The sequence below is a fragment of the Anabas testudineus genome, chromosome 11, assembly GCF_900324465.2.
Source record: "Anabas testudineus chromosome 11, fAnaTes1.2, whole genome shotgun sequence".
NCBI classification, from domain to species: domain Eukaryota; kingdom Metazoa; phylum Chordata; class Actinopteri; order Anabantiformes; family Anabantidae; genus Anabas; species Anabas testudineus.
Window position 1 is genome coordinate 3,710,064 of NC_046620.1, and position 10,538 is coordinate 3,720,601.

General features: G+C 34.7%; 2 protein-coding genes across 2 annotated transcripts in view; both read left to right on the forward strand.

Annotated features, from left to right (window-relative positions):
• The window catches only part of LOC113154484 (major histocompatibility complex class I-related gene protein-like), a 166,238-nt gene that overhangs the window by 95,310 nt on the left and 60,390 nt on the right, over positions 1-10,538 (forward strand). The window lies entirely within an intron of this gene.
• Positions 1-10,538, forward strand: part of LOC113151986 (major histocompatibility complex class I-related gene protein-like) — a 29,241-nt gene that overhangs the window by 14,782 nt on the left and 3,921 nt on the right. Inside the window, exons 2-4 of the mRNA XM_033326240.1 lie at positions 439-705; positions 1,070-1,292; positions 10,304-10,362. Of these exons, the coding sequence (XP_033182131.1) occupies positions 439-705; positions 1,070-1,292; positions 10,304-10,362 (549 nt within the window). The remainder of the gene's footprint in view (positions 1-438; positions 706-1,069; positions 1,293-10,303; positions 10,363-10,538) is intronic.

The following is a 10,538-nucleotide window of genomic DNA, read 5'->3' on the forward strand; positions in this document are numbered from 1 at the left end:
TAAACTCTAAATTTAGGAAACTAAACCTAACTAAACCTTTTAATAACAGAGTTTGATCAGTGAAACATGAGAAGTCCTCCCTTTATTCTTTCCAAACACCGTAATTACCATAAACGACGCTCAGTAAAATTGCGTAAACGGAAACTAACCAACATCTGGATTCGACTCCCACCTCCCTCCGTTAAGACACATCCGCCGATTCAGTCCCTTCCTTTCACAGACTTTTTATATCAAAACAAGATGAAGAACATAGTTTTGTTGCTTCTTTTCTGTCACGTTTCTTCACCAGGTAAGTTTTAAATCGTTAAACTCTTTATTTCACTTTAATCTGAGCTTTGCTTCAGTTGAACAACACTAAACGATTTAACTGAATCATAGTACATGTCATATTTCTAAGTGTGAATTTGTACTGAATGTTTAAACCTTTTTAATCCTCAGTGAAACATTCTCTTAAGTTTTCCTTCACTACATCTACTGGAGTCTCAAACGTGCCACAGTTTGTGGCAACTCTGCAGGTTGATGAAGTTCAGGTGAGTTACTGTGACAGCAACAAGAAGATGGAAGCACAACAGGAGGCATGGAAACAACTACTGGATGAAAACCCTCAGCTCCTGGACTTCTACACTCGAGAATGTTTTGAGAACCAACCTAAACTCTTCAAACACAGACTCAACAGTCTGATGCAGCTTCATAACCAGAGTGGAGGTACAGTACTTTACCTGAGGGGACTTAATTATTAAGTACTGAATAATTAATGAGTTGTTACTTTAGTTTGTGTCACACAGCATCAGATTCTAGTCAACGACTGATTCATTCGATTATCTCTCAGCCTGTTCTCTACTAACTCTTTTAAGTTCCGTGTTATTCTACAGATTCATTAATATAGTGTATTTATAGTAACCCCTCATTAACTATCAAATAGTAGTTGATTCATAGTTTTTATGTTACTATTTATTAATAATCCATTAATTATCAGGTCATGATTCAATCCTCAGTAACTGTTTTGTGTTAAGTGTTATCTATCAATGTTAATCACCCTCTTTGCTGCTTTTCTTTCTGTCTCTCTCAGGTGTTCACATTTTACAGACAGAAAGCGGCTGTGAATGGGATGAAAACACCGGAGAGGTTGTTGGTTTCTTACAGTATCATTATGATGGAGAAGACTTCATATCATTGGACCTGAAGACGTTGACGTGGATCGCTCTGAAACCACAGGCTGATGCCATCAAACAGCTGTGGAATGCTGACGAAGCCAGAATGAAAGAGGATGAGAAATTCCTCACTACGATTTGACCTGACTGGCTGGTAAAAGTATGTGAACTGTGAGAACAGCTCCCAGCAGAGAACAAGTAGAGTTACATGATCTGATGTAAAATTTATAGACACAATTTTGTTCATAAAAGAAGTTGTTGTGTTATTGTGTTATTATTATGTACCATAATATATTTAAATACATTATTTATGTTCACATGTTGTGAGTCTAATAGTTTTTTTTTTCTTTACAGATCTCCTGTCAGTGTCTCTCCTCCAGAAGACTCCCTCCTCCTCGCTTCATCATCAAACTGACAAACTTCAGATCCTCACTGATCACAGTAAGTATTACTTCAACTACAGTACACTGTGTACAGTAGTAGTAATAGTACAGTAACATACTGCTGTGAATGATATTTGAGTAGAAGTTTATATATAATGAAATCATTAATAGACCAACATCACAAATTATATATTTGTCTCAAAGTGTTTTACAACGTGTCTCTACAGGATGTGAAGAGGACTCCAGTGACGTTACTGTGACATCAAAACCATTATTTGCTTTTTGTGTTTACAATTAATTTCACATGAAAAAGTGGGTTATGTGAGAGTTTTACTCACCTACAATATCAAATGTTCTTATTGTTTATGTATCTACTGTAATTCAGGCCTCAGGTTTCTTGGTGTTAAGACCAGTGATGTGAGACACAGTCATACACATCAGTCAACTTTACTTTTCCAGGTGCTGTAGCTACCTCTAGGAAAACCATAGCACCCCCCAGATATTTTTTTATGGTTTATTTAGATTTGCGCTTTTTTATTTAACGTGAGGTTATTGTAACTTAACTTTAGAAATTAACAATAGTTTGCTTTTTACCTCATAAAACGCCCTGGATGGTGACAATGTCACTGATTACTTTGCACTGAACCACAACATTAGCATTGTTTTGTTATAAAGATGTCTAATAGTAAGCGTATTGTGATTATTCTTCTGGTGACTGTAATTAAAAATTTGTCAGTTTAGATGCAAATTCCTCCTCTGTATTGTTGTGAAACCAACCTGAATATATAAATATATAAATTTGTGGTCTGAACTATTGTCAGACTGAAGAAGCTACTTGGATGAGTTGTGAAACATTTCAACTAACTAAAGGAAGTCAAGTTGTCATGACTCAACTTCCAGATAACTTTAAATTGATGACTGAGAATCTTCACTGTCATGTGCTTTATAGTCATAAACAGACTTATGAAATATAATCCAGAGTTTGTATATAAAATACTGATATGCTCAGTTGTTCTGGAATAGCTTTTTTAAATTGATAATATCCATTATTTTGTGAAATACTTCACCGTAAACTGTTTTTTGTTTATTATACCTGTGTGTGCATCCCACAGGTTAATAAAAATGTTCTTGACTGTAGTTGAATGTTTCATGTGTTTCAATGCATTATGCTAGATTCCTCTTTATAGCAAACCAGAATAGGACTAATGACACGATTGAAAACCATTGTAACTTGACTTACTTTATTTATTCAATACACTGTCCATTGCTGTTTATTGCTGTCTAATATTATTTTCAATACCTTTTGTAATTGTCCATCCATCCATTATCCTAAGCGTTTCTCCTCCTAAGGGTCACAGGAGTGCTGGAGCTTTCACCTTATTTTTGTTGCCTTCATTCACTGTCACTGTTTTCAGATTTATTTTTAAGCTGAAGTGAAACTCAGGTAAAAAAAGGCAGCTGTCAAAGTAAAACAAAGTGAACCTTAGTAAACTCAAGAGACTTAAAAGATAATTTAATTATAGTTTAATTAAAGCAAATTAAATAAAGACACTTATTTGTAAAATCTAAACTGGTATGAGCTGCACTAATCATATCTGATCGTGTTTAACAGTTCTCCACAAGAGGGTTGGCAGAATCAGTGGAAAATACAGCTGAGGAAGAAACTGAATGACACTGCTGGAGCAAATCAAGCTCAAAGTTTAAGGCTTAGGAGCAGCCTAAGCAACATTTTGACTTAGGCCCCATTGTGATGCTATGGCTGGACCTTTAACGGGTAACTCCTTCTAAAAAGTGTCCAGTGTGTCTGAATTAAAGCAGTTAATTAAAGCAACATTAACATAAAAATCCTGTGTTCCTGGACATACATCTCACTTAAAGAGATGTTGAGGAAAAAGAGAGAGAATATTCAACTGTTAGGAAAAAACAGTTCATTGCTCTAATTTCTGCTCTGTAGCTGTTGAGATTTGTTCTGTTTGTGCTTTTATTTTGGTGTTGGTGCAGGTGTTGTTCATCCTTGTGTTGATTGTGTTTCTGTGTCATTTATACTCAGTTCAGGTTTAGTCCAACATTAACTTAGTGTTATGAATAAAACGTTGTCTTAATCAAATAATCTAATCCATGTACTACAGTACTGAGTGGATTCCATTAATGTTTTCATGTCCTGTAGATTTGTTTCTATTGTTTTTTCAGGAACTTTACTTCTAAAGGATCACAGTAGATGTCAGCAGTAAACCCCAGTTATAAACTCCTGTTTCTCCAATGTGTCATAAAATAAAACTCAAACTCTTAGTTTGTATATTTAAAGCACTAAATATTTCAGTCACAGAAAATCACTGATCTGTACAGAATAAACCTGCAGTGTCTTTTAGGTCCTCTTGTTTATTTCATATTAATATTTTTGTGCTTTTCATTTCCTAAAGTTGCAGTTTGTCTGTTGAACAGCACTTTTACATTTTAATTCATTTTGTTGTTTTTTAGATCCCAGTTCACAGATTGTGAAACTGCAGATGAGAAATGAACCAGATGTTAAACACATGTTCAAACACATCGTTTTAGTGAATATTTGTGTTGAGATCATCTTTTACCCCAAAACCAAAGTGGTCAGGGTTAATGAGAATCTGGATTCAGCCAGAAACTGTCAGGGTTCCTGCCTCATCCCTGTCCTTTTGGGGTTTTTTGTCTCCCCCTGACGTTTCCCTGCTCTCCTTTCCTCCACTCTCCTGGACTCATTATTGACTGACTCATTTCACCTGTGTGTCCCTTTTTTTTATGAGCTCGTCTCAGTCTTTTGTTCATTGCTGGTTTGTTGTTCATCACGTCCATTATTCCTCACACACTACACCCTCCATGACTCCAGTTTGTTTGCTACCTTGTGTGTTCGGCCTGTGTGTTTAGTTTGGTTTGTCTGTTCCACAGCACTTGTTGGTACTTTGTATTCTCTGTGTATAGTCCTTTATTAGTGCAACGTATTTTTGGTTGTGACACACTGACCATGTTTTCTTTCTTCTACTCTGTTAGTTCTTCCCTTTTGTTAATAGTTCCCCTTTTTGTACTTACCCTTTGGTCCCTTTCAGTCAAATCCTTACAGAAACATAAAGTTGACATAAGACAATGATATTTTCTCTTTTTTTTCTGTCTGTCTGTGAAAGTTAGTGTTAAACATGAGGTTTGTTATACAACATAGACACTGTGTGTACAATGTTGTTTAATATACTCTATTATAGAGTTCTCCTGGCTCTGTTCTCCCACTCAGCTCATCCTCACTCCTGTTTATTTCAAGGACCTAATAAATTGACCTCTACTGAAACAACACAGTCATGTGGAAAATCAAAGTTGAATTATAGCATAATAATCAACACAAACATTGAAGGTTAAAACCGCTGTGATCGGATGAACCACACAACACATTTAATGTGGAAAAATTATGATAAATTAAATGTTCAATATAAGCTTTGTTTTCTGAACTATAATTGAAAAATGTTGGTTCATAGTTTACAAAAGCTGATGTGGGGAAAAAAAAGGTTTTACAGTTTGAAAGTGGATCTTGGTCCAGTGTTAAAGTCCGTGTCAGACACTGGAACAGATACAGTGTGTTTTTTAACAGTGCCGCAATCCAAAACTAATTGAGCTGAAGCTTCAGTTTCACTTCTCTTTGGCGTATTTTTGCGGTGTAAAGTCTTAAAGCAAAAGAGAAGCTCCCAGCCAAACATGCGGAAAATGGTGAATACTAAAAAAGTAGGAACTGATAAATGAGGATGTTTGTAAATTTATACTAATTATAGAAACCCTTGATTTCCCAATGCAACATTCCTGGAAGGTTTTCTTCACTACATCTACTGGAATCTCAAACTTACCAGACTTTATGGGAACAACAAAAGTTGATGACATTGTGGTGGGTTACTGCGACATCAGCAAAAGGATTGAAGCAAAGCATCCAAGGTGGAACATTTTGTTTAATGACAATCCTCAAATCTTGGAGCAATACACTCCAGAATGTTTTCAGATGCTGACTAAACAATTTAACACCACACTTAAAACTCTCATGCAGCATTTAAACTAACATGGAGGTACTGTATAGTCTACATTTTACTTTACTTTTAATTTCTAAAGTCTTTAAATCCTTCAAGATAATAATTATTTGCCTTGAGTTGTAGCCAGAGACGGTGATACAGTTGAGTTGACACCTTAATAAGAATTCACAGGTGTTACCTGATCATCTTTGCACTGGAAATATCATGTATCATTTTAACTTTAGTCTTTGCTGTTTCTCTTTCTGTCTCTCAGGTGTTCACATTTTACACATGATCCGAGGCTGTGAAATATGATGGACAAGACTTCATGTCATACGACCTAGAGAATTCGACGTGGATCACTCGGAAACCACAGGCTCAACATGAGTACATCATGCAGTGAAATGCTGAGGCTGCTCGGGACGGGGGTCAGTTAACACATAAACATAGCAAGTAAATGTATAAAAAAAACATTTCATCAAATGGTAACTGCACAGTGTCAAACAGCTGAGACTGATATCAGAAATTTTAATCAGAAGAATGAAATAAAGATTTTAGTTATAGACCAACATCACAAATTACATATTTGTCTCAAAGTGTTTTACAATGTGTCTCAACAGGCTCCTGATGAAGATGAGAAGAGGACTCCAGTGAAGTTCCTGGGACACACGCTTTATTTCACCTCAAAGTCATTTATGAGATCAAACCAAATGGGTTAAGTGAGAGTATTATTTATCTAGAAGATAACACATAAGAAAACATGTTAACAAATAATGTTCTGTTCTGGTTCCAGTTCCTCCCTCAGAGTTTCCTGCTGCTGTCATTGGAGTAGTTGTAGGACTGCTGCTCCTGTTAGTCTGCATCACTGGAATCTTTATCTGGAGGAAGAAGACGAGTAGTGGTGAGAAATTAAAAATACTTTTATTTAATTTGCCGGTTTCACTCTTGGACAGTTTGTAAAAACATGACACAGGATTCATTCTGAAAAGATTAAAGTTCTTTTTAAAGTGATGTGCAGTAACTTTACTTGTGGACACAAGTTCTCAGTGGATGATCTGAATATGTGAAGATCTGCTCTTCTACACGTTACAAGTTGAACCCAGCGTGTACTTAGATTTATGTTAACATTTATCACAGTAATCTCTCATCTATATTTCAGGTTTCAGAGCTGCCAACAGTAAGTTTTGTGTTTTATTTTTAAATCATTGTTTTATTATTAAGTATTAAATGTGTCTGATTATTCTGATATCATTTGTTTATCATATTTTTTTATGTCATTTATGTTCAGTCCATTTCTTTCATTTACTGTTGTCTTTCTCTTACTGTTAATTTCTAATTTGATAATATCACTTAACTTTCTGCTTCTAGCTTCAGACTCATCATCACTAAAACAGACAAAGTTCAGATCCTCACTGATCACAGTAAGTATTACTTCAACTACAGTACACTGTGTGCAGTAGTAGTAACAGTAACATACTGTTGATAATTAAGTAGAAGTTTAAACCTAATTAAATCAAGGTTTTATTTATAGACCAACATCACAAATGACATATTTGTCTCAAAGTGTTTTACAATGTGTTTCAACAGGCTCCTGGTGAGGATAAGAAGATGGCACCCTCACCCAACCCAGAGTGTACCTAAAGTCATGTTAACATTTATCACTGTAATCTCTCGTCTATATTTTACAATGCAAGTCTCCAAATAACAGGCTAATGTCACATGAAGCAGAAAAGTCTTGACTACAACTTTTAAGAAAAACTACCTGTGGAACAGCAGTAAAGATTCATGAACCAACAACTTTGCACTTTTGGCCATTTTGAAACAGCAAAGGCCCTGGACGGGTACAAAGTCACTGATTCCTTCGCACTGAACCACAACAACAGACAAATTGTTTTTCTATAAAGATGTCTAATGGTAAGTGTATTATAAGTATTCTTGTGTTGACTGTAATTTAGTATTTGTCAGTTTCTTATCCTTATTGTTTTGAGATGCTTATTCATTATGTTCACGTCAAGGAAAACTGCAGGTGTATTAGTTTTTGTGTTTGTTACATGATGCTGAAATCTATACAGTTTACATATGTTGCTTACTTCTTGTGTGCAGCCGTTCACTGAGGAATTTTATCCAATGTGTACTCAAACCTGCTTCAGCTCACCATCAAACTACCCAATAGCACCTGTTTAAATAATGTCCAGGTTGGAGTGAAACTAACCTGAGGTATAAATTTGTGTTCTCAACTATCCTCAGACTGAAGAAGCTACTTGGATGAGTAGTGAAACGTTTCAACCTAATACAAACTACAACATAACTTCACATTGATGACTGAGAATCTTCACTGTCATGTACTTTATAGTTACAACATACTTTTAAACTCTTGTCTCTTCAATGTGTCATAAAATATAAAGTTTAGAGTCTTAGAGTTTGTATATAATATACTGAATTTGCTCAGTTCATTTAGTTTTCTTTAATTTTTCTGTTTGTTTGTTTTTGATGGGTGGAGTTGTATTGTGGCTTCTTTTTTCAGATCTTTTTTTTGACTGTGGTTGGTTTGAATCTGTCTACTTGCCAACACTGCTAGAAACTGAAAAGTACTCACATAAAGAACATTAGTAATGTCCAATATAAATTCTAATTAGTGACCATCTGCCTCCACAGACTCCCAGTGAAAATCTGTCTACACAGAAGTTACTGTGACAAACAAACCTGTTCATTCATATTTTCAGACAGCTGATGACCATCTGGATTCAGCCAAAAACATAAAGTTGGCTTAAGTCAATGATGATTCTCTCTTTCTCTTTTTCTTTCCATTCAAAATTACTATAACAAGTTTTTTCTGAAATCTTGTCTCAAATTTGACCATTTCTAAAAGACTGTTTTATTTTAACTATTGTGTAAAATGATTATAAATACATTAGTATGTCTGCATGTGTTGAACTAACTCTAGTTTAAACACATTATTATTTTATTTATTTAGTCATTATTTTACTGCTTTGACGACTCATGACCACTAGATGTCGACGTAGGACGTAAACCTGTCAAATCATAGTTAGTGAATCTACTTCATCTATTTATAAAGATATTTGTTTTTCACATATGTACTGCAATACACAATATAACTATCATATAGTACAGCCTGACTTTAGTTTTGTCAATATATTTAGAGGAATTAAATATAATTATAGATTAATATTTGGACACTTTCCTCTGACGTTTTCCTGCCTTTCAAAATAAAAGTCATGTTATTTGTTATGAGGGGGATCTTGCCCACAGGCCCTCTTTCTGTGCGCCATGTATTTAATTTCACACATTAATGATTCAGTACAGTTGATAAAACCACCTAAGACATTTGTATATTTTGAATTCAGATAATTTCAATTACTGAATCTCTTTATTCTGTTAACACCAGTTATATGGTGACATCATCAAGATTTCCGACATCCGCTTTCAGTGAACTAGTTTCACTGTCCTCTGGCACCATCTTGTCAAAACAAGATGAGAAACACATTGTTGTTGCTTCTTTTCTGTCATGTTTCATTATCAGGTAAGATCACGTTTTAAAACATTAATTTAAGTTTAGACTTTGTTTCTGTGTCTCTTCTCTTATATAAACTTTCTATTTAGTTTTTATTTATCTTCATGACACTGAATGTTTTAGCAGAATCGTAGTGAATATGTTTCATATTATGATGAATGTGATGATGATGTTTGTGAATTTATACTAATTGTAAAAACTTGTTGTTTACCAGTGAAACATTCCTGGAAGTTTCTCTTCACTACATCTACTGGAATCTCAAACTTACCAGACTTTATGGGAACTCTACTAGTTGATGACATTGTGGTGGGTTACTGTGACAGCAACAAAGGGATTGAACAACATCATGCAGGGAAGATTTTTTTTCATGACCATCCTGAAATCTTGGAGGAATACACTCAAGAATGTTTTTATACACAACCTGAACGATATAAAGCCAAACTTGAAGATATCATGCAGCACTTGAACCACAGTGGAGGTACAGTATGTTTTATGTTTAACTTTACTTTAATTTATAAAGTGTTCAAATGCTTCAAGATAATAATTATTTGCCTCGAGTTGTCATTGAGGTAAGATTGAGGCTGTCAGGGACTCAATAATAATTTGAGTAACTTTTTAGTTATATCTAAAGAAGGATATGATAAACTGTGGTCTCAACAACAGATTTCTGCTTCATTAAATCATATTAAATATAACAAACTGTAGTTAGAGACGGTGACGTTGAGTTTTTATTTTTGTAGAGATCATGTTAGTTTACTTAGTTTTTTTCTTGTTTTGAGTTTAGAGACCTTTAACCTCAATTTACTCTAATTATAGTTTGGTGATTAATAAAGAACTGAGTTGTTACTATAGTTTGTTTCACAGCAGCAGATTCTATTCATTATCTACTATTTAGTATTTGATTCAGAGTTACAGAGGGACTACTTAAGGTGTTACCTGATCATCTTTGGACTGGAAATATAATTTGAATTTCAGTCTTTGCTGTTTCTCTTTCTGTCTCTCAGGTGTTCACGTTTTACAGTCGATTCAAGGCTGTGAATGGAACAAAAACACTGGAGAGTGTGTTGGTTTTTATCAGTACGGTTATGATGGAGAAGACTTCATATCATTGGACCTGAAAAAGTTGACATGGATCGCTCTGAAACGACAAGCTGTCTCCATCACACAGATATGGGATGCTGACAAAAATAGAATTAGAAGAAATGAGATATACTTCACTGAGATTTATCCTGATTGGCTGAAGAAGTATTTAAGTTATGAGAACAGCTCTCTGCTGAGAGACACAGGTAAAGTTACATGATCTGGTGTAAATTCATAGAGACAACTTCATTCAAATAAGGAATTCCTATGTTATTATGTTATTCTTATGTACCATGATATATTTTATACATTACTTATGTCAACATGTTGTGAGTCAGCTGGTTTTTAACCTTGAACTATTTTAACATGTCTCTTTGCTCAG